The following is a 26764-nucleotide window of genomic DNA, read 5'->3' on the forward strand; positions in this document are numbered from 1 at the left end:
ACGAGCACAGAAAGACTGAAAGGAAAAGGAATTATGGGCAACTCAGTGCTCCCGTTCCTTCCATGTCATTCTTTCCAGCTGAAGTGCTTGGCTGAGTCAGGAAGTAGCTAGCACGACCGAGAAGGGTTAGAATACCATGCCTCCGTCACCCATGTCTTCTAGAACGCCATCACCTTCTTTCTGTGTTCCAAGCAAGGTCGGCTTGGAACGTCAAGTGTGGCCTCTCAGCGATCGGCCCCCGGAGTGGTGCAGGCGTATGTATAACACGCTTACCTTGTCCTCGCTTCGAATCTCGCAAGCACGGTGGGATTTTACCTGTTATCTCCCCTGGGCACACGCATACTCCATTGTCCCATCGGACTTGACTTGCAAATTACAACTTCAAAGATAAAATTGGGAAGAGTTACAGGATACTGACAACAGAGCAAAAGGCTCTTCTGAGCACCAGCCCTGTTTGAGCAGATCCCAAGTCCATGAAGCTGGACTCCGGGGAGAGCGTTCGAGGGGGAGGCTGACAGTTGGGAGAGGCGTTGTGGAGGGCGAGAGCCAAGGATGTTGAGCGAGAGTTGAAAGCAGAAACACCTCAAAGGGAAAGTGACAAAATTTGAAGAGAGATAAAAAGGGACAGCTAATGATTCTTAAGTTGAGGTCTCTAGAGGCTCCCGTGCTCTCCTCCTAGTCTGTGGGTCTCTTGAACCCCGGGAGAACTGTGACTTTGCCTCCCCAGGGCTAGAGTTGCATAAGGTCTCTTGTAGGTACTTGATAAATGTTTGTCAACCCACATGGGTAAGTGGGGAAGGGGGACTTCAGACATGGGGGTGGGGGGAGACAGGACACCTGAGCAGATCTGGATCCAGGGCTGGGGTCTCAGGGCAGTGATAGGGGCCAGGAATGTGGTGTCCGGAAGGACTTTGCCCAGAGAGTGGGTGGGGACCTGGGGAAGCTTCTGGGCTTGGAGAAGACCAGGGGCTGTGGAACTTGTGAAGGAGGTATGGTGGGGGGGGGCGGTAGCTGCTCCCGAAGCGGGATTTCCCTCCTGCGGTGACCTCTGTCCATCTCTGTGTGGCCTGGTCTAACACCCTGGCTGGTGCCTACTGGCGGTCCTGGTCTCTGGCTCTTTCTCTATTCCTCTCACATTTGGCCCTGTCGGTCTCCGGATCTCAGTCTCCAACGGCCGGCCTGGGGCCCCTTCTCAGCACAGATCGGCTTCCCTCTCCCGCCCCACGCCTCTCCGGGGTTGTCGTTCGCTCCACTCCGCCGCGACACGCCCTCCATCCCCTCCATCCACCTGATCCGGTCCAGTACCTGGGGTGGGGGGAGGGGAGAGACCTCCGGGTCCCGAAGAGGCGGCAGGGGGGCGGACCCAATCCCTCTCTCCATATTTGCATATGTATGAGGTCGCCCGGGCCAGCGGCGAGGAGGCGGGGCTTCTGGGGGTGGGAAGGGGGCGGACACCCCCACAGCCGCCGAGTATAAAGACGGCGCGCCGCGACCGCCAGCCCCGCACTGCTGAGGAGCGGAGCCTCCGCCTGGGGGGCCCCCATCCCTGGCTGTCCCCCAATTGCGCGTCCCTGCCCCACCCCCCGCGGCCGCGCCACCACTGGTGTGGCCGTCTCCGCTTGGCGGAAGAGCCTTGAGCGGTCACCCGGCCCCTCTCCATAGCCTCTTTGCATCTCGGATTTCGGGGCAGCCCCCTCCCCCACCCTCCCTGGCCTCCTTGCACCCCTATTTTTTCTGCGTTTCGCTCGGGTTTTGCAGCCGTCTGGTTTTGCATCCCTTTTCATTTTGATTCTAGAAGGTTTTTTGGGGGGGGTGAAGCTGCACCGCACCCCTTCCCCTTTCTATCCTCCCCTGATCTGACAGTCCCCCTTTTCATCGCAGCTGGGGGGCCTAGGATCCGTGCATCCTACGCCGCGCTGCCAGCACCCCGCGGCGCGTGGCCGTGCGCCCCGGAATTAGCAGCTGCCTATCTGAGGAGGGTCTCCCTCGCCCCCGCTGCCTTTGCTCCCCGCGCGTTCCGGAGCGTGGGGGGGCTTCTGCGCGCCGCACCCCAGCTTCTCCGCAGCCCCCCGCCCCGCGCGGGACTCGCCCCCCGCCGCCAAGATGGTCATCCAGAAGGAGAAGAAGAGCTGCGGGCAGGTGGTTGAGGAGTGGAAGGAGTTCGTGTGGAACCCGAGGACGCACCAGTTCATGGGCCGCACCGGCACCAGTTGGGGTACGCAGGGCGGGCCGCACGAGGGGCGGGGCGGGGGTCCTCCGGGCGACGCCCGGGGGGCACCGGGTCCCGCCGGCTTGGCCCCAGCTCCCTTCCCGGGTCCCCGGCGTCCGGCCCCCCTGCCGGGCTCCGGCCTGGGAGGGGGCCGAATCGCCGGTCTAATCTCCCCGGCCGGCCGCTGCGGAGGCGGAGAAAGTAGGTCACTGCCGCCTTCCCGCCCCCCGCGGAGCCCCCTCGCGCGGGGGGTCGCGGGCCGTGCGCGCGTGTCCGCGCCGTGGCGCTCGCGCTCCCTCCCGGGGCAGGTCCGCTCCGCACGGTCGCCCCCCCTTCCGCAGAAGAGCGCCCCTTCCCTCCCTCTGGCTCTCACTAGCTAGCCAAGCCCGTCTATTTTTAGCTCGTGCCCATCCCCTGGACCCTGGGAACATTCATGAGGGGGCGGGTCTTGGAGAGGTGGGGAGTGGGGGGGGGGGTTCTTCACAGCGGAAGTTGTCAGTATCCCACTGCTGAACGTTTGGAGCTTTTCTGTGCTGCTTTGTGGGTGGGGGGCTGTTGAGGAGGGGTGGCCCTAGGAGGTTTTGGAGATTGGATATTCGGCTCAGATGTCGCAGGCGGAGGGAGGAGTGGATGCTAGTGGTGGTGAGAGGCGTACATCATCGGGCAGAGCGTGTCTGTGGGGCTGGGGTGCCTTGGGATCTTCCCAACCCATAGCAGGACTCGAGGTGTGTAGTGGGGGGATCTGGTGCTGGGCTTGAGTGCAGGGGGGGGGGGCGGCATTCTTCCAAAAGGGATTGTGAGGCTGGGAAGTCTAAGCAAAGCCTTGAATAGGAGACCCCGCGGTGACACAATTTGCAATTCATCCACACTGATTGCATACTATTCCCATCACGACCCCCGCCCTGCCCTGGGGCCCTGGAGACAGGTCCAGGGTAAAGCAGTCCCTGACTGCTTGGGGGAAATCCGGAGAAACTTCATGGGGAACGAGTCTTCTGAGATGGAAGGATTGGGGGTCATGAGTGGTAGCAACATCAGACGCTCACCCTAGGCTGAGGAGGGACGGAGTTCCTTGTCACATCCACCAAGCACCTGCTCTGTACCAGGAAGGCTCTGGGACGGTCCACCTTTCCTCTCCACCTCTGGCTTGGGGGCTGTGCCTGAATTGGGGCTGGTGTGACTGTTGAAGGTTCTGCACAGCTGAGAGGTGTCGTGGGTAGGCAGGAGCCGTGTGCAGGGTCTCTGCCGTTTGAGGGTGGGGGTCTGCAGTCTGAAGGATGGGCTGAGAGTTTAGGTGTGAATGGCGGCATAAGAGTTGGCTTAAAAAGTCCTTTTTCTGGATGGACAGCTTAAGCATGAGGACCCATGTAGCAATCACAGACGTGGTGCCTTTTCAAGGCCATGAATGGTGGAGAAGTTGGAAGTGTAATTGGATGCAGAATGACTGTGGCCTATACTTGGGGTTGTCCCAGCAACGAGAATTTAGGTCTCTTGTGGCCTCGGCAAGGTTGGGCTTCACTGCGCCCTAGGACCGGAGGGGGCTGGGAGCCATGGCTGGAAGCCAGACGCAACTGCCTGTTTCTAGCTTGTCTCATTTTGCTCCCAAGGGAAGGCTCTAAGATGTCCCCAAGACTCTGTGACCCGTCCCCGTGCTGAACCTCAGAGAGGGAGACGGGTGCGTGGGGGATAGGCGAGGTCATCCTGGGAGCCTTGAACCTGCTGACCCCGTTTCCTCCTCCCTAGCCTTTATCCTCCTCTTCTACCTCGTCTTCTATGGCTTCCTCACGGCGATGTTCACCCTCACCATGTGGGTCATGCTGCAGACGGTCTCTGACCATACCCCCAAGTACCAGGACCGACTGGCCACGCCAGGTGAGTGATGCACGCTTCCCGCCAGCCATCAACCGGCTCTGTGCCCCCTAAACCTCCAAAAAAGACCTTACAGACCTGGAAGAACTCACAGTTAGCAGAGGCTTGGTTCTGGTGAGCCGAGCACTCAGGGGGCGTGCTTGAAGTCTGCCTTTCTTCCCGTTTCCTGCAGCCGAGAGCTTTGTGACCCGGAAAGGTGCCCTGTGTTCCCAGGAGATCGTCCTCCTGTGCGGCCGATCTCACGTCTTCATCCCACCATCCCTCCCCCTGCTGCTCCCTGTGTCCACTTTCTTCCCTCTGTGTGTGGTCCCTCCTCGTAAATACGTCCTCTCCTCTCCCGCCCTCGTGGGCTCTAGGCTTGATGATTCGCCCCAAGACCGAGAATCTTGATGTCATTGTCAACGTCAGTGACTCCGAGAGCTGGGACCAGCACGTTCAGAAGCTCAACAAGTTCTTGGAGCGTGAGTGTGGCGGTGTGGGAGCTCGGACAGGGCATTGGAGGACCCAGGAGGCAGAACATGGGGCCCATGACCCTCTCTCTTTCACTGCCTTAGCTTACAATGATTCCATCCAAGCCCAGAAGAATGACGTCTGCCGCCCGGGGCGCTACTATGAACAGCCGGATAATGGGGTTCTCAACTACCCGAAGCGTGCCTGTCAGTTCAACCGAACCCAGCTGGGGGATTGCTCCGGCATCGGGGACCCAACCCACTACGGTTACAGCACTGGGCAGCCCTGTGTCTTCATCAAGATGAACCGGGTACGTGTGACCTTGGCCACTGGGGAGCAGGAAGAAGGAGGGGGCTGGGGCCACCCTCCACTGGCAGATGCTTCCTTTCACTGGGGCTCCTGGGCATTAGGGAGATTTGGGGATGTTTGAGTGGCCGGGAGAGCAAGAGAGATGGGGCCGTGGGAGGCTGAGACGTGGTGGGGGCAAGGCTGGATATGTGTGTCTCTGCCAAGCTCATCCCCCTCTCCTCCCTCCAGGTCATCAACTTCTACGCAGGAGCCAATCAGAGCATGAATGTCACCTGTGTGGGGAAGGTGAGTTTTTCTGGCCTTGCCCACCTGCCCACCTGTGTGCCCTTCGCGGTTTCCACATAATTCATGGATCTCTCCGTGTCTTCTTTGCTGTCAGAGGCCCCGTCACTATAGGGACAAGGGGGTAAGAGTGAGTCCCCATGTGGCTCAAACTCCCCAGGGGCTCCCCCCCTCCCACCCCCGCTTCTCTTTAGGATGCAGGAGCCTCACCCATCTGACTCCACCCAAGCCTCCGCCCCTGGCTTCTATCCCTAACCTCCACCTTCTCGTCTAGTCCCTGATGGCCTTGACTTCCGCTCTCCTTCCTGGAGCTCACCTGTTCCTTCCTCAGTACTTTCTAGGCGTCTGGTAGTTAGCCCTACCTACCTCGACTCAGCGTCCTCGGACCCCGCCTCCGTCGTCTCTAGAAGCTTTCTGTCCCTCTTCACTCCCACCACAGCCCCCTCCCTGCCTACTGAGCCCTTACTCATGTGTCTGTTCTCTCTTGGCTCTGCTCCAGAAACCGATTCCTGAGACTGGGGTAAGAACTTGGTGTGGGAGTGCAGTGGGGGGCGTCAGGATCATGAGCGCCCTTCAGGACTTCCCAGTCTGATGGAGGAGGCACACACAGACACAGACAGACAGACAGACAGACACACACACACACACAGGCTCACAGCCCAAGGGAGACTGATCGGAGACAGAAATTATTTGGGCTGAAGGAAGAGCAGAGGGAAGTCTGGAGAGCTCTTGGGTTCCCGGCGCCCCTAACATGCTCCACCCCACTCCTGCGTCCCCACAGCGTGATGAAGATGCTGAGAATCTTGGCAACTTTGTCATGTTTCCTGCCAACGGCAACATCGACCTCATGTACTTCCCCTACTATGGCAAAAAGTTCCACGTAAGTCCTGGTGGGAGGCCCACACTCGCGGCACCCCTAGGGGAGCAGGGGGGGTGGTTCTTGGGGAGGAGGCTGAGTCGAGGCGGTCCTGGACCTTCGCTCTCCTCCTCTGGCCCAGGTGAACTACACGCAGCCCCTGGTGGCCGTCAAGTTCCTGAACGTGACCCCCAACGTGGAGGTGAACGTGGAATGCCGGGTCAACGCCGCCAACATCGCCACGGATGACGAGCGGGACAAGTTCGCCGGCCGCGTGGCCTTCAAGCTCCGTGTCAACAAAACCTGAGGCCCCTTCCTCCTGCCCCCACCTCTTTCCTATGGATGCTTCTGGAATGTCCCTGACCCTGCCTGATCCCTCCCTCGCCCGCCCCAAAGGTATTTTTTATAACAGAGCTATGACTTGTTTGAGCCCCACTCCTTTTCTTTACTTGTGAACCCCGCCTGGTGATGGCCATTTGTGATTCCCGGCCTCCTCCCCCCCCCCCCTTCCTCTCCTGATTCCAGCTCGGTCAGAGGCAGGGAGACGGGATCCCGGGACGGCCCCAGAGGACTTAGGAGCTGTTCTGGTTCTGTTTTAGCTGTGAGTGGGGTGTCTCCACAGCCTCCTGTCCCCAGAGAACTATAGAAGATGCCTTCCTGCCCACCTTCACACCCGCCTACTTTCACACCTGCCTTCACACTCATCCTCCTCTCACACACACACACACACACACACACACACACACACACGCGTCTCAGTTCAGCCCCAGCTTGCAGACACTCCATTCTCCCTTTCTCTGTGTCTCCCGCACCTCCTGCCTCATCCACATAGCCCCTGCCTTGGTGGCTTTTGACGTATCCGGCTCCCCCTGCGGCCTGTCCCCATGTCCTCTCCACCCCCCTTCCCTCCTTTGAAAGACAACTGTTTGTCATCCAGGACGAGGTGGCTCTGTGGCCTTTCCCGTGTTTTCTGGCACATTTGTCTTCCCACCCTCTGGTGACGGCGTGCGCTGGGAACCAGGGTCTGGAAGAGGAGTCCCTGTTGGTTCTTCTTGAAAATTCTCTTCCTGTCACCCAAAGAGGCACACCCCCAGAGGGATGGGGTTGACCTAGGCTGAACGTCCACTTTGTTTTGGCTGATGGCTCACTTCTCCCTGTTTGTTTTCCCAGAATATCCTTCAAGTTCCACTTCCCCGGAGCCCTGGGGGAGGGGCAGCCGTTTTGGCCGGGTCCCCAGTGGCCACCTTGGAAACGCCAGCTGGCTATGGGACTGTTTCACCTCCTTCCCCTCTGGGCCCGAGCTGCCCCCACCAGCCTCTCTCCGGTCTCTCTTAGCACATTAGCAGCTCGTCCCTAACTCCCTCCCTCTCCTCTGCATGTCAGCCCCAACGTTGCAAACAGCCGCTCAGTCTAGGCTCTGAATGTCTCGGCCCCCATCTCCTTCAGACCCCTTGACGTTTTGAAACGACCCATAGTGCCCATAGAATGTTCCACGAGGGGCCTCTGGCGTTGTCCGGCGATAGCGCGCTTCGTCTCCGCCCTCTCTAACTGTCCGTCTCTTTTCTGACACTGCAGCTCCTACACCCCATCCCCAGACGGACCCTTCCCTGCTTCCCCTCTCGCTGGATCGGAGTCTCTTCCCTTCGGGTCCCCGTGTCCTCCTGCATTGCCCTCGCCCCCACGGTCTCTCTGCAGTTATACAATGCCTGTGTCAGATCTACTGTAAAAAGAGGATAAAGTACAATAAAAAGAGAGCAATTCTGTATATAAATATATATCCTACACGGAGCCCTGCGTGCAGGCTTGTTCCTTGCCGAGCCTTTGGAAGGGCTCTGGGAAGGGGAGTGGGGGTGCCGGGTGGGGGTCCCTCGGGGCTTGTCCAGGCCTCCTTCCCAGCTCTGGCTTGGATCCGGTGTCCAAGGCACCAGATCACCCCTTCACCTGCGCTGTCTTTGAGATCGCTCCACGCAAGAGAGGCAGGAAGCCTACAACCCCTCTGTACAGCAACGGTACTTATGCTGTGCCTACTGTGTGCGTTCTGGGCACCGTGAGGACACACTGATGAGAGGCAGAGTTCCCGCTCCCAAGGAGCTCCCCAGTTTAACGTGAGAGGTGAGGAGCCCACGAGACACTCTCCTACCAGGTAGACCTACACAAAAGTGCTTCCGGGAAGGGGACAAAACCAGCGACGGCAAAATCCAGGGGGGCCAACTGCCTTCTACCGGGGGGCCTCCGATGGCAGGTTTCTTAGAGGCTTAAAGGACGGGGTGTTTGGCGAAGAGTACATAGCATCGGCAAACGCCCAGGGACATGAAAAAAGCTGAGCCGAAGAAACAGATCTCAGAACCGTATGAACCATTATGATCCTAATTTTGCATCAGCCTGTATACACGTAACTGTGGAGAAAAGGATGGGCGGGTCCGTGTAACTGTTTATTGTGACCTATGGGGATGGGTCTGGAGCCAATTTTTACTTTTCTTGGGGTTTATTTTTGTTGGTCTACGAGTTAGTATTTGCCGTGAAAACTACCTTTATTACACAGACACATATACACACAATTTTATCACGAATGCGTCCTATGCACCAGGATCACTGGGGTCTGGCGCTGGTTTTGCACAGTTGTGCAAAATTACATCATGTTAGGTATGTTCGTGCATTCCTCTTTTTTCACTCAATAAATTTCTTGTGTCACTATTTCACCTGGTAGAGCTCCAATTAATATATATATATATTTTAGACGGCTGTGTAATATTTTGTCTGTTGGGTTGTTCTTCCCTTGTTAATCTGTTCAAGCTCCTTGATAGGTGTAGATACAAAGTGTTTTCTGCGTTGCAAAAATTCTCCCCAAGCCATTAATTTGGCTCTCTGTTAAGAAGTGTTAGGTCTTCAGATGGTCCAACATGCTTGGCTCTTTTGTGGTTTCTGGGTTCCCAGTCACTAGAATCTACTCATATTTTCTAGACTTTTTTTCGGTGGGGGCAGGATTTTCAATTCATTTAAACGTCTACATTCACTTTAATCCCTCTGATGTGTGTGTGTGTGTGTGTGTGTGTGTGTAAATTGGGAGTCCAATCTTCTTTTTCTAGTTTTTCTAGTTTTCTAGTTTCTAGTTTTGTCAGTTTCACTTTATATTTCAAAAATCGAGGGCGCCTGGCTGGCTCAGTCAGTAGAGCACGGACGGGGCTCCTGATCTCGGGGTGGCGAGCTTGAGCCCCAGGTTGGGTATAGTTTACTCAACAAAAGAAATATTTTTTAAAAATCTGTAATTGATTCCCATTGAGTTGAAATGCCAACCTTGGCCGGATAAGAGAAGTTCCTGTGTGCCAAGATTTGCTTTTGGGTTCGGTACTTGTCTATGATTACACACAACAAGCCATGTTGGTTTGATTCCAACAGTTTTACAGTGTTTTCTGATGTCTAGCAAGGAGATTGGGTTTCCCTCCATTGCTTTTTTTTTTTTTTAGTAATCTCTACCCCCAACATGGGTTTCAAATTCATGACCCTGAGATCAAGAGTCGCATTCCCTTTGGACAGTCAGCCGGGTGTTCCCGCCCCCTTTAAAAAAGTTATTTATCTCTTTAATTTCTAAGAATCTAATCTCTCCACCCAACATGGGGCTCAAACTCATGACCCCGAGATCAAGAGTCACATGTTCCAATGACTGAGCCAGCCAGATGCCCCTCTCAGCGGCAATTTTTGAGAAGATAAAAATATATATATTGTTAAAGATTTTACTTATTTACTTGACAGAGTCACAGCGAGAGAGGGGACACAACCAGGGGGAGTGGGAGAGGGAGAAGCAGGCTTCCCGCCGAGCAGGGAGCCCTACATGGGGTTCGATCCCAGGACTCTGGGATCATGACCTGAGCCAAAGGCAGAGGCTTAACCCACTGAGCCACCCAGGTGCCCCTGTCCTTTTAATCTCAACAATTCTCTACCCTGGTCTCTTGAGTTTTTGGGTACATAAACATATGATCAGAACGGGAAAGGGAGATGTCACCAATGCTGATTTTTTTTTTTTTTTTTGGATCCTCTTGAACATGTTGTGACATTGTCAGTAGGCATCCCTGCATTGTTCTTTATTTTAACTGAAATTATCTTAGTGTTCAACCATTATAATAATACTTCCTGGTATCCCACTACTATTTTTAATTAAGATATTTTTAAAGGAGTGGATACTGAAATTTAATCAAATTCCTTTCAGCATCTGTTGATATGATCGTATTTTTCTTCCTTAATTTGTTAATGTAATGAATTATGTTGATAGATTCTCTACTAAACAAACTTTGTAGTCCAGGAATAAACCTTTACGTACAGTGTTAATCTTCTTCTAATTCTTCGGTGCATCCTGATACCATTTTGAGTTTTTCATCTACATAAAGTTAATTTAGCTTCTGGGTTTTTACAGTCTTTATCAGGTTTTTCTATTACTGGAACCACAAAAACTTTCCGTAAATTGGAGATTTCATTCTTTTCCTGTGGCACAGAATCGTTTAAGTAGCATTGGACCAATCGATGGTCTTTGCTGTGTCTTCCTCAGTAAGCTCTGGACTGTTTCTTTAAAAAATATTTTTAGTTCTTATTAAAACATTTTTCAAAAGATTTTATTTGACAGAGAGCACAAGCAAGGGGAGCAGCAGGCAGAGAGAGGAGCAGGCTCCCCACCAAGTAGGGAGCCCGATGTGGGGCTCGATCCCAGGACCCTGGGATCATGACCTGAGCTGAAGGCAGAGGCTTAACCAACTGAGGCCCCCAGGCGCCTTTCTTTCCTCTTTTAAATTAATGGTTTTTATTCCCCCTAAGCTCCTGCTTTTGGATTTACCCTTTCAACCAAGTTTGCTTTCTCTTCCAACAATTCGTATCTTTTTTAGGATGCACGCTAGGTTCCTTTTCTTTCTTTCTCTCTCTCTCTCTCTTTTAGAATAATGAAAGCATTTGTGGCTATGCGTTTTCCTCAGAGTACATCTTTTGCTGGGTCTCCTAGCTCTGGGAACCCCGTGTTCCTACAATCAGGGAGGTAAGTTGGTTAGCATTCTGGATCGCAGCGGTGCTGGGCTCGGGCTTTGAGCTCGAGGGCAGAGGCTGTGTCTGCCACAGGCAGGGAAATGGGACTCAGGGGTGCTGGACGCTGGTCAGAAGGGAGCTCCAAGGTGACCCATCGAGCAGAGCGAGGAGACGGAATGAGTTTCGAGAGCTCTGGTTTGCCAAGGCAGGAGAACTGCCTCTCAGGGAGATGGTTCGAGGTCTCCTGGGGAGTGTTTGGCATTCCCCGGTGAGAAAGAGAAGTAGGCAGTTTTGAGGCCAGGGAGGCTGGGTCCTTAGGGCAAGCCACGGTGCTCCCACGGGCACCGGAAGCCTGGTTGATAAGGCTGAGAAGACAGTGGCCTCAGAAGCCTCTCCGGACCTTAGCACCCCACCCCCCACACCTCTAGGGAGGAGGTGGGCCAAGCCATGTTCCCACTGTCGGGCCATCCCTCCAGGCACTGGCTCGGCCAGCAGCGGGTGACGGGGAGAGCTCGTCCCCAGCCCCCCTCCCTGGGAGCCAGCAGCACCGAGGAATAGGACAGGCGGGGGTACAGAGCTCCCCAACCTCAGCTCTCCTCCCTACTCCAAGAAGCCCTTTGAAAGGTTTTCTTGGCAGAGTTTAAAGCTTCAATTCATTGAATTGCCTGGCGTCAGGCCCAGTTTGAGGGGATGCCGGGAAGGCCCCGGCCCCACACCCCGGCCCTCACCTTAGCCGCCCCCACTTTCCTGGGACCCAGGCTGGCAGGCCTCCCCTGCTTCCTCTCTTCATCCGACGGCGCCCGCCGCCTTTCCCCTCGGGGACCCAGGTGTCCTGCTCCTCTCCCGTGGAGCAGATGGCGACCCCAGAGGCTCAGTCTTGCTAAATCAGACATTTAAATCCCATAATCCTCAGTGAGAGGTTGACGGAGGGGGGCAGCAGCCCAATCCTAGAAGCAGGGGCAGGAGAGAACCTTGTGCCAGGCCTGGCAGGAGGGGAGGAGGGACAGTTGGTTCCCGAGTTATGAATGGAGTCGTCCCCCCCCCACCCCCCGCCTTGTTGTCATGCAGCCTGCAGACTGACCCAGTCTCCAGCTTTTGTTCTCCTCCGGGAGCCCCGGCCTTGGGCGCCCCCCAGCCCACGCTCCGGGGACACTCAGGTGGCTGTCTCCCAGCGTCCCCTCCTTCCTCTCCCCGCCGTGCGGCGGGCCCCACGCAGCCAACCCGGGTCCCCGCCCCGCGGACGCACAGGTGGTAGTAAGTTTTATTGTAAAATGAGACACTGGTATAAAAAGGGGATATAAAAGGGGAAGAGGAGGAGGGGGTATGGGTGGTGAGTGCAGAGTGCAGAAGAAATTCACCCTGAACCGTGGCAGGGAGGCAAAAGCCCTCGGCAGATACAGACCCGACACCAGGGATGGAATCAGTCCTCCGGGCCGCGAGATGGGATGCGACGCTGGGGTGCCGGGGCTCCCCAGGAGGTTAGACAGGATCTGGCCAGGCCAGCAAGGAGGGGACCCCTCGCCAACTGCCCCCGTCATAGAAGCTGTCACCCCACTCACCAGCAGGGGCAGGGAACCGACGACGCCCACAAAGGCACCAAGGCACAGGCACCATGGGAGAGAAGGGCTGTTTGGGGGAGTCAGACATACATTTCATTCACCCTCACAACAAACTTCGTGAGGTAGGTATGGTTGTCAGAATTTCATAAAAATGGGCTATGAAATTAGGAAATTTCAGCCACTGGCTAAAACGGTAGAGAACTGGGCTCAGAGCCCAGTCTGCGATGGCTTCAGAAACGCACCTGACATTCAGGAACATTTTCCTACCTTTCCCATGGTTCCTCGCAGTAAAAATCTTTAAAAACCAAGCTGGAACGTCCTACGTCCCCCCCAACCAACTGACCTCGTAGGCCACCTCCTTTAGGAGCGCGTTAGGGCAAGGCGGCTGGAAGAAGCCAGGGCTTCTGTGGGGTACACCTGTCCCAAAGCAGTCAACACACCAAGCAGGTGTTCCCCCAAAATACCAGGGAAGGAGGGCGGGGGGCGGGGCAGTGGGGAAGGGTCAGCGGGGGCGGGGCGGGGGCCGCAGGAAGCAGGGGGACATCAGTCTGAGTCAGGCCCCTCTCTCTTGAGCATCAGTTTTTTATGGCGGGAGGTAGACTGCCCCTTCTTAGCCTTCAGGTGGCTGTTGGGAGACAAGGCGGGGAGAGGTGACATCAGCGAGCGGGAGGCTGGGGCTCCTCGTCCTAGATGCAGGCTAAGGGAAATTTCCGTTAAAATGGCCACAGCCAGCTGCAGGCCTGTTGGCTGAGCCCCTGGGGCACTTCCATGTTTTCTCTCCATCCTCCCCCACCCCCTCCCACAAGCAAGGAAACGGAGCCCAAGAAGGGCAGTCGCAAGGTTGTGCTAGAGGTTGCTGGAAATGACAAAGAGGTGCCCCACTGTTCACCCCTTTAAGCGTCTGGGGACCTCCCAAGGCTGGAACGGGGTTGCGGGATAGACCTGTGGGAGACGGAAGCAAGTCTGGGCAGGGTGGGCCCCGTGGGCCCCACCCTGAGGGCGTCAGCTCCCTTTGACCTTGAAGGTAGGATGAGAACGGAATCTCGTGGCTTTCCAAGGTGGGAAGGCAGGGGACGGGGGCTGGGAGAGGGCCCGGGTCACTCACCTGGAGTGAGCCCTGCTTCCCCCTGGCTCCTTTCCGTTCAGGGCATCCTTCAGCTCCAAGGCCTCATTCAACTGCTTGAACATGTTGTAGCGTTCAAGGCCACGGATCTGTGCCAGGGGAGGGGGGGGAGAAAAAAGCGTGAAGGCAAAGCCCAAAGGGCATTTCAGGGGTGGCTTGAGGTAAGCGGTCATCCGCAGCGAGGGACGGCTGCCCCCTGAAGGCAAGGGGCCTAATTGCAGGCAGAGCAGCCCAGGAAGAAGCCAGCTTTCTGGGCAGCGGGCTTGAAACCCATCTTCAAGACAGCAATATTCCTTTCCAGGATCAGGGACAGGAGCAGAGGAAAGGATGCACAGAGGACCAGGGCCCAGCCTCCTGTCTGCCCCATTCACAGTTTTTCTTCCCTCCTCTGGTCCCACTGAGTGGGATCCTGCCTGTCCCCCCGAGACTGGGTACCTGAAGGGTGAAGTACTCCCCATCCAGCGGCTTCTTCTTTTGCGGGGGAGACGAGCTGGTGCTGGGAGGCAGTGCTGGGAAGGAGGGGAGGGAAGACAAGAGAAGGGCGCATTGGGAGCAGAACTGCCCCCTCCTGTGCTCCCCCCACCCCCCCCCCCCGCCTCCTCTAGTCCCTGCCTGCTCACCTCGCTTGGTGCTCCCAGGGGGCGGCTCGGGGCAAGGCTCCCCCTTCTTGCGGGAATTTTCCTCCTCTGTGCGCCGGTCTCTCCCGGGACAGGCACAGACGCGTACCTCGAAGCTGCTCCGTCCCAGCACGTTACCACTACCCCAGGCGAGGGGACAGAAGCAGGCGGCAGTGAGGGAGGTGAGCCCTCTCACCGAGCCCCCCCAAATCCCAACCGCCCTCATCCTCTGTGGAGCCTGAGCCAGAGGAATATTAAGAAGCCACGGGGCCAGAGGGGTTCTGAAAGGAAACCGGGGGAGGCGGAGGGCCCGAGGGGGGCAGCCGGGAAGAGCCCACAGGTGGGCATGGGAATGAGCGGGAAGGGTGGGTAAGGCAGGAAGGGGCCCTACCTGGAATCTTCCAGAGTGATGATGGTGAGTATGGGCCGGCGGTTCATACCCCCCATGCAGGAACTGTTACACATGTAGTTATAGTGGATGGTGGTGCAGTCGGAGCCCACCTGAGACAGCAGACAGGCCCACGGTCAGGCCGCCCCGCACCCAGGGGCAGGACTGTAGTCTCCGCAGGCCTCAGTTTCCCCCACCGAGGAATGAGAATGACCCATGTGGCTCTGCACCCCTCCAGGGGCCGTGGGGAGGTTGAGTAAGGAGGAGAAAACCCCCCTATGTCCCACATGACGAACCCCTCCAGCCCTCCCCTCCCAGAGAGCTCAGACGCCAAAGCAGACCTCGGGCGGCTCGTAGGGCACCACCACGCTCTGCCGGAAGGTATTCCTGTCATCCAGGTACTTGGCCCGAAGGTTTCCCTCCACCCGGATGAGATGCTGAGGCGGGGCCAGACCTGCGGGCAGAGCCATCGGGGAGGAGTCAGGGGTCTGAGGCCTCCGGGTACCAGCCCCGCTGGGTCTGTGCCCCCACCGCCACTCACCATCACTACTGTCCGAGCAGCGCTCGTGGTGGGGGCAGCGCCGCACCACCTCCGTCACAAACTCCGACTTCTTGTAAATGGCCATGGCCCGGACGCAGGTGTCGGCTGGGGGTGGCGAGCTGACCCACAGCTGCACGGGGCAGGTCTTTGCCAGCTGGCAGAACAGTTTGTTGAGGGACGGGGAGTACTGTAAGGAAAGGAGAAGGGTCAGGGGACGGACAAACAGCCCAAGCACCCCCCGGAGGCTGCGAGCGGTGTGCAGAGCGTGGCTAGACACGGCCGGGCTGGAGGGTCCGCATCCTAGAAGCTTACTTTAAAGAGCCAAGGGCTGAATGAGCAAAGGAGACCGAGGGAGAGATCCAGGGCCCCATATGATGGGAAGGGCGGAAGCCCAAGGTCCCGGACTACACAGGTAAGACGGACAGTAAGTGCAGACTGGAGAGGCACCCCAAAGTCCCGAACAGAAAAAGCCGGGGGGCGTGTGGCCAGGCACCCAACGTTCCCATGGAAACCGGCCCCCGAAGGCCACTGACCGTGCAAGTAACAGACTTGGCTGTCCCGGAATGCAGGAACCCCAGACGGAACCCATAGGCACCAGGGTAGGTCTTCGGGGAGGGGACAAAGGATGACAGGGGCCAGGAGGGGGCGGGTCCGGGGGCCGCAGGCGCAGGAGTCGCCGGCATCCTGGGAGCGTCATCGGACCCTTCTCCCAGCCAGTTCACGCCTTCTGACAGCAGGAGTTCATCCACTGCGGGGGACAGCTCGGAAGACTGCAGGTGCGGAGACAAGAGTTGGAGGGCCAGGTCCCCAGCCCCCGGCCCCGCGGCCCCCCCACCGGCCATCCCCACATCCCGTCCTTACCAGAACATTGTTTTCAGGAAGCCTGGAAGACAAGAGCAGGAAGTCAGCGCTGGCGTCTGTCCCCCCACGGGCTTCTACCAGGGGGCTGGGGATCGGGGTGGGTGGGCAGGACGGGCAGGATGGGGCAGTGGTCCCGGGAGTGGTGGGGAGCCTGCCCCGCCTTCCACTTACAGGTTCCACAGTTCGGAAAATGTCTCCTGGCTTAGAGGGGGGTCGATGGTGAGCTCGGACTGTGGGTCCTGCATCGCAACTCCTGGGAATGGAGTGTGGCCACTGGGGAGAGCAAAGTGGGGGATCCGGATGAGACACACCCAACCCCGGGAGCCCCAGCCCTGAGGCAGGGCGGACACCTCCACCAACACCATACCGGGTCCAAGATGCCATTGCGCCTGCCCAGCCCCTCAATGGTGCAGCCCAGCCCACCTGTCCTCAAGGCACAAAGATAACCAGAGAGGGAATTCCAGGCTTCCCACCACGGGGTCCACAGCCTTCCTGAAAGGGTATGACTCTCCCGCCTGCCTCTCTGACCTCATCTTCTAGCACTCTCCAGCCACTGGCAGCCTTCTCTGCTACCAGACACAGCCCGGTTTACCCCGAGCTGGTGGTTCCCTCTACTGGGAAGCCTGGGGTCAGCCACTGTCTCGGGGGAGGCACGTTCCCGGACCTCACCTTCACAGCTCCTCAGGGCTGTTTGCCCAGGCCACCCAAAGACTGCCCGGTCGGGCTCCCTGACTGCGGGGAGTAGGTGAATGGCTGTGCCCGGGCCGTGAGCCGGGGTTGTCCACGGAGCAAGCAGTTCACAGGGGTGGTCCCAGCCCCGGCCCCGGGCACTACCAGGCTACGCTTCCACCGCCTCCTGACATCTTCCCCAGGTTTGACATGAGTTTTGCGGAAAAAACACGCCCCCTGTGGAGATCCCTGTTCATGTCCTCTGTGTCTTGTAGAGCGGGGACAAGCCCATCCCCCCTACCCCTGCGGCTCCTCCCACCATCACCCTTCCCCACCCTCCCAACATTCACCTGCTCCTGGGCCTGATTTCTTAGGTACTCAAGAGTTTGTGAAATCCATTCATGTGTGTTAATTCATTTGTCCCGAGAACCACACTGGCCGCCCTAGGCAACCTCCCCCCAACAGGTGACCCCCACAGGTGAGGAAGCTTCGTCTCAGAGGGGAAGGGATCCGCCCACGGCACACACCAGGTGAACACAGAGCTTCTGTTAAAAATGACCATTCAGGGGCGCCTAGGTGGCTCAGTGGGTTAAAGCCTCTGCCTTCGGCTCAGGTCATGATCCCAGTGTCCTTGGATAGAGCCCCGCGTCGGGCTCTCTGCTCAGCAGGGAGCCTGCTTCCCTTCCTCTCTCTCTCTGCCTGGTTCTCTGCCTACTTGTGATCTCTGTCTGTTAAATAAATAAACAAAATCTTTAAAAAGAAAGAAAGAAAGAAAGAAAGTTCTCCAGTGAGGAGGTTGGCAAAGGGCTCCTTATCACAGCTGCCAACGCTAACTGGTGTGAGTGAGGGATGGACAATGCCCGTGCAGGGAGGATCTCAAACATTTGCTTGCTGGGGAAGGACCAGGACCTCCGCCCCCGATCAATGATCAAAAGAACTTTGAGATTTTTATGGAAGGAAGCTTCAGAAGTCAAAAGCCCTGGGTTTGACATTGTACTGCTACCTAACATTTGCGGGGCAACTCCCCCTACCCCAAGGGCTAGCCTTTCGGCTTTCTCACATACAGGCATGGAGTTCTGCTCATCTCTATGTGGTCAGTGAAAAGTACCCAGGACCGGAGACAGGAGCAGGAGGCTAGGCCTGCATCCCAGGCTCACCACCTAATCGCTGTGTAATTTAGGGAGGTTACTTAACCTCTCTGGGCCTCAGTGTCCCCTGCTTTAAAATAGTGCCCTACTTATTATGGGTAACGAGCAGAGCTGAGACCAGTGCCTGGCACATAATAAGTGCTCAACAAACGTGTGTGTTTACAGGACTGTCCCATTTTATTAGTTCTATACTGCAGGCAGAATCACTAGAAAACCTTTTCAGAGCAGGTTCCTTCCCAGGGGTGATAATCAAGGGCCATTGAATTTTCCAAAGCTGAACCAGACTTTACAAACAGTTGGGGAGGTGGGACCTTCCCTGGTGGGAAGGCCACCAACTCAGCCCAGACTCTCCTTCCCGGTGCCCAGCCCACCACCATCCCAACAACGGGGGTTGCTTATCATCCCCACAGGGGCCCACTGCTCCCGGTGGCTTATCCCATTAATCCGCTCAAGAAGCCAGTACCCTATAGGTATCATCTTCAGCTGCAGGAACGGAAGTTGAAGGAATTAACTCGCTTACCCAGGTTCAGAAACCTCTCCCGGGGCAGGGTGAGGGATTTGAACCTGGGCGGTCCAAAGCCACACCCAAGCTCTAAATAATTAGGCTTCTACATACATCCGGAGTCCGGTGTAACAAACTTTCTGGGCTGAAAGCTATGACCGGAAAACAAAACACAAAAAAACAAAAAAACAAGATGATTCTGCGAAGTAATAAGACAGAGTCTGGCAACTTACTACTTCGCAAAACCGCGCCTAGGCAGATCCCGGTAGAAGGCTGTTGCGTGGGGAAGCATCACGAGTCTTGCACAAATATGTTGATGCCAGTGTTGTTCTCCGGGAGACGATGAGAAACGTTACTATGTATCGGTAGGGAAATCCCTACTACATGAAATGCCGGCAAGACACATTGCGCAGTTTGAGGAGATGAATTTACCTGTGTATATGGAACTAGACATAGCTCAGACACAGGCTGATTAAAAATAGTTTGCAGAAAAAAAAAAAAGAAAAAAAATAGTTTGCAGGGGGACAAAAAAAGGCCAAACACAGTAATATATGTAGTTCATGTGAATTACAAATGCAGAATGACTGCAGTTGACCCTTGAACAATGTGGGGGTTGGGGGCAGTGCCCCCCTGTGCTGTTGAAAATCCATGTGTATCCCTTGAGTGCCCCCCAATGTGACTGCTAACAGCCCGCTGCTGAGCAGAAGTCTTACCAACAACATAAACAATCAAGAGGCCGTGCAGTGGCTCAGTGGGTTAAAGCCTCTGCCTTCGGTTCAGGTCATGATCCCAGAGTCCTGGGATTGAGCCCCGCATGGGGCTCTCTGCTCGGCGGGGAGCCTGTTTCCCCCTCTCTCCCTGCCTGCCTCTCTGCCTACTTGTGATCTGTCTGTCAAATAAATAAATCTTAAAAAAAAAAAAAAAGCAACAATCAATTAACACACGTTTTGTATATTTATTATATACTATATATTTTTTTTAAAAATGTTTTATTTAGGGGCGCCTGGGTGGCTCAGTGGATTAAGCCTCTGCCTTTGGCTCGGGTCATGATCTCAGAGTCTTGGGATCGAGCCCTGCATGGGGCGCTCTGCTCAGAGGTGAGCCTGCTTGCCCCTGGCCCCCTGCCTGCCTCTCTGCCTGCTTGTGATCTCTGTCAAATAAATAAAAAAAAAAATTTAAAAAAATGTTTTATTTATTTGACAGGGAGAGAGGGAGAAGCAGACTCCCCACTGAGCAGAGTCCAATGAGGGGCTCGATCCCAGGACCCAGAGATCACTACCTGAGTCCAAGGCAGATGCTTCACCAACTGAGCCACCCAGGGGGTCCTTATATACTATATTCTTAAAGTAGCTAGAAAGAGGGGTGCCTGGATGGCTCAGTCAGTTGAGCGTCTGCCTTTGGCTCTGGGGCTGAGCCTCCTCATCGGGCTCCCTGCTCAGGAGGGAGCCTGTTTCTTCCCCTGCCCCTCCTCCTCCTTGTGCTCTCTCTCTCTTCCTCAAATAAATAAATAAATACATAAAATCTTTTTAAAAAAAGCAAGCTATAGATAATACTATAGATAATCACAAGGAAAAAAGAAAGACATTCACGATACCGTACTGTGTTTATTGGAAAAAAGCCATGTATAAGTGGTCCCATGCAGTTCAAACCCATGCTGTTCAAGAGTCAACTGTATTTATTGCTTACAAACATATATATGTGGAAATACGAAAGGCAAGAATAAAAACTTACAAAGCTATGGCAGTGATGCTCTCAGAAAGGGGGAGATACGTATGCTCATGGGACTGGGGGTACTGGTCAAAGGGTTCTAGCTTGATTAACAAAGAAAAATAAAAAGGATGGTATTTATACATTACTTGTAGATTAAAACAGGGACACAAATAAGACAAAATGTTAAATGTTATAATTATTTGGTGAGACTATGAGTGTTGTGTTATTCTCATCAGTGTTTTTCTAAAATTTAAAAAAAAACAACAACCCTGAAAAAGAAAATTGCATAAGACCTATTATGGATAATCTCAAACACATAAAAAAGTTAAAAAAGTGAGGTACCGCTGTGTATGCCTCTTCCAGCTTCAAGAATCATCAACATTCTGCTTTTATTGTGTTCCCTAAACCCCCAGCCACTCCCCAGAAGCCCACAAATGTCTTTGAGGTCAAATTGATGTAAGTCGAAATGCACAACCCCAATTTTACCACTTAGATAACAAAACTTGACACATTTTGATACAAATTTATAATCTAGCCCTACCAAGCCTAAGAGACTTTGCCCTGTTTCCTTCCAAAAGTTACACTTTGTGCTTAGGTCTACTATCCATCTCAAACTGTGTATGGTGTGAGGTAGGGGTTACGGGTCAGGGTCAAAGTCCATTTTCTAGCGCCAGTTACTTCAGCACTATCTCTTCAGATTCTCCTTCCCCCACGGATTCTTTTTGGGGCCTTGGCAGGAATCCATTTGACTACACTTATCGGTCTTTTCCTGGGCTCTCTTCTGTTCACAGCTGTTGTCCTACAGTAGCTTTATAGTTATCTTGAAGTCAGCTAGTTTAAGACCTCCATATTTGTACTACATTTTCATTTTGGAATCGGCTTGTCAGTCTCTACACACACACCTGCTAGGATTTTGATTGGGATCAAATTAAATGATTTTGGAGAGCCTGACATCTCACCAATATTGGGTGTTCCATCCATGAATACGGTAGTCTGTTATTTAAATCTTCCTTAAATTCACACAGCAATAGTTTGCAATTTTTAATATAGAACGCTTGTCTATCTTTTTTTCAATTTATCCTCGGGTACGCCGTGTTTTTGGGTGCTTTGCAGGTGGCATTGTTTTTACAATTCATTACCCGACTTCAGATTCAGTGGTTGCTATTATATAAAAATATAATTCATGTATATTGCTTTTGAAATCTGTGACCTCGCTATAATCACTTATCACTCGTGGTAGGTTTTCTTTTCAAGATTTTATTTTTAAAGTAGTCTCTACCTCCAATGTGGGGCTCAAACTTACAACCCCGAGATCAAGAGTTGTATGTTCTACCAACCAAGCCAGCCAGATGCCCCTCATGACCATTTTTCAATGGAACTTCTACTAGCCTGCTTAATACCTTCAGTATAATATTGAAGGGATGAGAATCAAATTCTTTCCTAGTTCCTGATCTTAGAAAACAAGCATTCAGTCTGTCACAATTATGTGCTGATGGTAACTTGATTGGGGGTGCCCTTTATCAGACTGAGAACGTTTCCCTTTTTCTACTTTGCTGGGAGGTTGGCTTCTCTTTTCTTTTTTAAAACATGAATAGGTGTTGGATAATGTCAACTGCTTCTTCTGCATCTGTTGAAATGATCATAGGATTTTTATCCTTCAATCTCTTAACGTGATGATCATAGGATTTTTATCCTTCAATCTCTTAACGTGGCAAATTACATTGGCTGATTTTTAAAATGTTAAAACCTTACTGCAGTCGGGGCGCCTGGGTGGCTCAGTGGGTTAGGCCTCTGCCTTCGGCTCAGGTCATGATCTCAGGGTCCTGAGATCGAGCCCCACGTTGGGCTCTCTGCTCAGCAGGGAGCCTGCTTCCCCCTCTCTCTCTCTGCCTGCTGTTCTGCCTACTTGTGATCTCTCTCTGTGTAAATAAATAAAAAAAAAATCTTTAAAAAAAATTAAAACAAAAAAAAAACAAAACAAAAAAAACCCTTACTGCAGTCTAGAGTTTACCTAGAGATAAACTCTACTTGGTCAGGTTGTATCTACCATTTTTATAGATTATCAGATTTGATTTGCTAAAATTTGTCAGATTTTTGCATATATATAAATACTAGCAAGAATGTTCTTTACTTTTAACATCCTTGTCTGGTTTTAGTATCAGGATTCTCAGGATATCATTTAATTAGTTAACTAATCATGAAATTAGTAAGATTGGTATTGTTTCTTCCTCAAATGTTTGAAAAGAAGAACAAAGAAACAGAAAATAGGGGCGCCTGGGTGGCTCAGTGGGTTAAAGCCTCTGCCTTCGGCTCAGGTCATGATCCCAGGGTCGTGGGATCGAATCGGGCTCTTTGCTCCACAGGGAGCCTGCTTCCTCCTCTCTCTCTGCCTGCCTCTCCGCCTACTTGTAATCTCTGTCAAATAAATAAATAAAATCTTAAACAAAAAAAAAAAAAAAAGAAAGAAAGAAACAGAAAATAGTATTAACAGGGTAGACTTAAACCCAAACCTTACAATAATTGCATTAAATTAAATGGACCACACACACACAAAAATTAAATGGACCACACACTCCAATTAAAAGCAATTTAGTGGGGGAAAGGAGGGTTGTGTCAACCAGTGGAACTAGAAGAATATGATACCCATATGGGAACCCCCCCAAAAATAGAACTCCTACTTCACATCATGATAAAAATTATCTTAAAAATAATTAGTTAATTAATTATGGCTCACAGACCTAAGTATAAAACATAAAACTGTAAAGGTTCTAGAAAGAAAATATCCTAGAGTATCTTCATGATGTTAGGGTCAGCAAAGATTTTCTAAACAGGTCACAGGAAACGTTTGAAAGACAGAAGACGAATCTTCTGTTGCTCCTTCCTAGACCCTGACAGAGGCAAGCAACAGATTAGGAGAAAACACAGACAAGAGACCTATCCAGAATATATAAGGAACTGCTCCGCAGTGGAACACAATTTAAAAAAACAAATAAGGGCGCCTGGGTGGCTCAGTGGGTTAAGCCTCTGCCTTCAGCTCGGGTCATGATCGCAGGGTCCTGGGATCGAGCCCGGAATCCGGCTCTCTGCTCAGCAGGGAGCCTGCTTCCCACCCCCTCTTTCCCTGCCTCTCTCCGTACTTGTGATCTCTGTCTGTCAAATAAATAAATTAAATCTTAAAAAAAAAATAAGAAAGCAAAGAAACCAACTTAAAAAAAATGGGGGAAAGATTTGAAGAGCCCTTTCCATGATGACATAGGAATGGCCAATAAACACGTGGAAACTGCTCCCAGCTAAGAGGATTGCAGATTAAAACCACAAGGATGGGACACCTGGGTGGCTCAGTGGGTTAAGCCTCTGCCCTCAGCTCGGGTCAGGGTCTCAGGGTTCTGGGATCGAGCCCCGCATCGGGCTCTCTGCTCAGCGGGGAGCCTGCTTCCCCCCCCCCCCCCGGCTACTTGTTATCTCTCTCTCTGTCAAATAAATAAAGTCTTAAAAAAAAAAAAAAACAACCCACAATGATGCGCCACATTATAAAGACTGACAAGCCGAATGTGAGGAAGGACGGCTCTTGCTGGTGGGAATGGAACACGGGACAACCACTGAGAAATATAAGACTTTAAAACATCAAGTTTAGGGACGCCTGGGTGGCTCAGTTGGTTAAGCAGCTGCCTTCGGCTCAGGTCATGATCCCAGCGACCTGGGATCGAGTCCCACATCGGGCTCCTTGCTCGGCAGGGAGCCTGCTTTCGCCCTCTGCCTCTGCCTGCCACTCTGTCTGCCTGTGCTTGCTCTCTCTCTCTGACTAATAAATAAATAAATAAAAATCTTAAAAAAAAATAATAAAAAAAAAAAACATCAAGTTTAGGTCTCCAATCCTACCTAGCAATTCCACGCCCCATGCCCAAGCAGTTATCCAAAACACAAACAAAACAAACAAAAACCAAAACGTGAAAACACAGGACTACGAAGAGAATTGTAGAGGAATATTCATAGCAGCTTTATTCGAAATAACCCCAAACAGGAAACCACGGAAGCGGTCACCGAAAGGAGAACGGATAAACGACCCAGGCTTTATTCCTGCGATGAGATGTGCTAATACAAAGGACCAAGAACACCGACACAGGCCGGACACGTTCAGGGACACGGAGGGACGTCGCAGGCACGGTGCTGCCCACCAGAAGCCCACGCCAAGGCGCACAGACGGCGTGGCTCCATTTACACGACGCTCTCCAACGGGCAAAACTGGCGACGGAACTCAAAAACAGCCGAGGGTCTGCGGCTGCCTGGGGAGAAGCACGAGCACCTTCTCGGGGCCGATGAAAACGTTTATTTTGACAGGCTGGGAGTGAGTTGCCCAAACTCGTCTAATTGCAGTGGGTGTAAACGCGGCCTCGATTTCGGAACGAGCCGCACACACGCAGCGCGCGCACAGGCGGGCACGGAGCAGGTACGGAGCAGGTGCGCAGCAGGTGCGCAGCAGGTGCGCAGGTGAGCGGGCGCAGGCTGGAAGCACCGCGCCGGGAAGGACGCACGCGCGGGAGGCCGGACCCCCGCCCCTCCGGCTCCCTTCGGCTCCCTTCGGCTCCCTTCGGCTCCCTTCGGCTCCCCTCGACTCCCCTCGGCTCCGCGGGCTCCGCCCCCTCCAGGCCCGCCCCTTCCGCCCCCACGACGTTCGCGCTGCGTCGGAAATCGGAATGGCTGAGCCCGCGAGCCGGATGCCAAAGAGACCGTGTCTCGGCCACAAACAAACGCCGCGTCGTCGCACTGTCATCAGTCAAGTGTCAAACGCACCCGCTCTCGAAAACCCGCGGGGCCTGCGGTCGGCGCGCTGTCTGAGAGCCCCGTCCCTCGCAGTGGTCGCGTCCGCGCGGCGGAGCCGGCGGGGTGGAGCGCACCATTCACCGAGGGGGGAGGGACCGAGGTTTGCGTCCAAACAGACCCTCCCTCCCGCCCCAAACTGACAGCGGAGTGGTCCGGCGAGGGGGAAAAAAAGCGGAGGAGGGGGCGAGCGGCCCCCGTCCGCGCGGAAGCGGAGCCCGGCGCAGTGACATCTTCTCTTCTTCCCCGCAGTCGGGGGACAGTGAGCCGCTCCGGAAAAAAGAAACCGGAAGCGCCGCGGCGCAGGCAGGAGTGTAGAGATGCAGCCGCACAATAACCGGGCTCGCGGGCCTCCCGGGCCGGGCCGTGTCCCCGGCTGCGCGGGCAGGCCTCGCATGGGGCACTTCCCACTCCCGCGACGGGCGGCCCGGCCGGGTTTTCTCCGTCCGGCGGAGCCGGGGCCGGCGGGGAAGCCCCCTCCGGGAAGGACAAAGATCCGGAAGTTGGGGGACCTCCGCAGCTCGGGCTTTCTGCATCGGCCCCCGAATAACCACAGCGGAATGGAGCCCGGGGCTCCACCAGAAGGCGGGGGGCTCGACAGTCTGGGGCCACGGGTCCCCAGAATCCCGAGATCCGAAAATCTCAGATCCTGATGCTTTGTGCGTCTAGTTTCAGGGCTTCCCGCACCCAGCTCTGGGAGGGGTGGGACGGGGAGGCACCCCTTAGGCCGCTGCAGGTCCCACTGTCCTGTCCAGCCGCAAGTCCGGCTGGTCCTAACATCCCCATCACCGCCACCCAGGCCTCCCCGCACTGCATTCCTAGCCTGCGGCCGCCAGCCAAACCTCCAGCCCCCCAAAGCGCTACGTCCCCAGTGCCCCACCCCCAGCCCCCCACGATTCTCCCGAGCTGAAAACACACGGAGCCGAGAGCCGGTGACTCAGAGGGGACTCATCTGGCTCAGTCAGGAGCTTACCCGAACCTCGGGGGAGCGTGTCACCGTCCCGGGAAGCACGCTCCGAGGCCGGACGCCCGGTGACCCCGGAGCCCAGCGGCTACCTGCACCCAGGACCGTGGCTCTGGACTTTTGAGAGGCTCAAAACTTTTAGCGCCAGTCGGAGCACATGGGAGGGGAAAATCCCAATCCCAGCAACCCCCGCGAGGCTCCTGGCACAAAGCTGGACAGTCGCCATGACAAGTAAGGGCAAGCCGCTCGCCGGCGGGCGGAGGCGGTGGGAATGGAATCCGGGAGGAGGGCGGGGACACAGTCGGGCTTCGCGCCGGGCCGGAGCTGTCGCCGCTCGACGTTGCGGGTGGGGAAGTTCGCCAGGCCGGAGCTGCGAGCGCAGAGTTGGTGGACACCATTTTAGAAGACTCCTGCCACCGTGTCACATGCGAAGGTGGAAAGAAGAGTGTCCTCTGAGCTTGTCATTCCTCTCCCGGCGGCTAAAACGTCACCTGTTAGGAAGGACTTCCTCAGTGTCCGAATCCAGCGAATTCCTTCAGATGCTCTGCATCACCCCATCCTGCTGACTTTCCCTCACAGCCCCAACCATTTTCCGCAAAGATTTCTCCTCGCCTTAAACTCACAGCAGCGTGAGCCTTAGGGGCAGAGACCTTGTCTCCCATCTCATCCATTGTTGTCTCTCCCAATGCTAGTGCAGGACTGGGAGCAAGGATGGGCTCCCTCGTAAACACTGAACGAATGAATGGAAAGAGATCGAAGTCAGGAATTTGGTGGCAGCAGAAGCAAAAGAGGGTCAAAACCTGTAAAATCAGATACAGCGCTCGCGCCCTCTGCCGGTGAGGGAGGCAGTGGGTGCTTTAAGAGTGCGCGACCGAGACGGCAGGGGGA

The 26764-nt window shown here is 54.5% G+C and overlaps 2 protein-coding genes across 5 annotated transcripts; one reads left to right on the plus strand and one right to left on the minus strand.

The window, feature by feature from the left end:
* The first annotated feature begins 1503 nt into the window (after positions 1-1503).
* On the plus strand, positions 1504-7755 carry ATP1B2 (ATPase Na+/K+ transporting subunit beta 2). 3 transcript variants are annotated; one of them, XR_013968114.1, is made up of 8 exons: positions 1504-2215; positions 3950-4078; positions 4432-4536; positions 4630-4835; positions 5063-5119; positions 5898-5996; positions 6115-6368; positions 7548-7755. XR_013968114.1 is itself a non-coding variant. In XM_080825671.1 (7 exons), the coding sequence occupies exons 1-7, from the start codon at positions 2104-2106 to the stop codon at positions 6277-6279; spliced, it is 873 nt and encodes a 290-aa protein (XP_080681797.1). In that variant the 5' UTR covers positions 1504-2103; the 3' UTR covers positions 6280-7753. The 3 variants fall into 3 exon arrangements, 2 of the variants coding, with proteins under 2 accessions (XP_080681797.1, XP_080681798.1); XM_080825671.1 differs by having other exon boundaries at positions 6115-7753; XM_080825672.1 differs by having other exon boundaries at positions 1874-2215; positions 4651-4835; positions 6115-7753.
* Positions 7756-10004: 2249 nt separating this feature from the next.
* Positions 10005-26033, minus strand: TP53 (tumor protein p53). 2 transcript variants are annotated; one of them, XM_080825652.1, is made up of 11 exons: positions 25886-26033; positions 16237-16338; positions 16066-16087; positions 15738-15974; positions 15205-15391; positions 15005-15117; positions 14667-14776; positions 14279-14415; positions 14094-14167; positions 13641-13747; positions 10005-13160 (listed from the first exon to the last, which is right to left on the minus strand). In XM_080825652.1, exons 2-11 carry the CDS (start codon positions 16308-16310, stop codon positions 13079-13081), a joined length of 1143 nt encoding a protein of 380 aa, XP_080681778.1. In that variant the 5' UTR covers positions 16311-16338; positions 25886-26033; the 3' UTR covers positions 10005-13078. The 2 variants fall into 2 exon arrangements, with proteins under 2 accessions (XP_080681778.1, XP_080681777.1); XM_080825651.1 differs by having other exon boundaries at positions 10005-13232; positions 25886-26016.
* Between the last annotated feature and the right edge of the window lie 731 nt (positions 26034-26764).

The sequence above is a fragment of the Martes martes genome (genome assembly GCF_963455335.1).
Source record: "Martes martes genome assembly, chromosome: 16".
Taxonomy (NCBI): Eukaryota; Metazoa; Chordata; class Mammalia; order Carnivora; family Mustelidae; genus Martes; species Martes martes.

What these genes read in the sequence shown, in the direction of transcription:
- ATP1B2 (XM_080825671.1), top strand. Translation starts at nt 2,104, where the DNA reads ATGGTCATCCAGAAGGAGAAGAAGAGCTGCGGGCAGGTGGTTGAGGAG. An exon ending in TCTTCATCAAGATGAACCGG is followed by an intron (nt 4,836 to 5,062) that starts GTACGTGTGACC and finishes TCCTCCCTCCAG; the next exon opens with GTCATCAACTTCTACGCAGG. An exon ending in ATGTCACCTGTGTGGGGAAG is followed by an intron (nt 5,120 to 5,897) that starts GTGAGTTTTTCT and finishes GCGTCCCCACAG; the next exon opens with CGTGATGAAGATGCTGAGAA.
- TP53 (XM_080825651.1), bottom strand. Translation starts at nt 16,310, where the DNA reads ATGCAGGACCCACAGTCCGAGCTCACCATCGACCCCCCTCTAAGCCAG. An exon ending in CCAAGTCTGTTACTTGCACG is followed by an intron (nt 15,392 to 15,737) that starts GTCAGTGGCCTT and finishes CTTTCCTTACAG; the next exon opens with TACTCCCCGTCCCTCAACAA. An exon ending in GGGAGTACTTCACCCTTCAG is followed by an intron (nt 13,748 to 14,093) that starts GTACCCAGTCTC and finishes CCCCTGGCACAG; the next exon opens with ATCCGTGGCCTTGAACGCTA.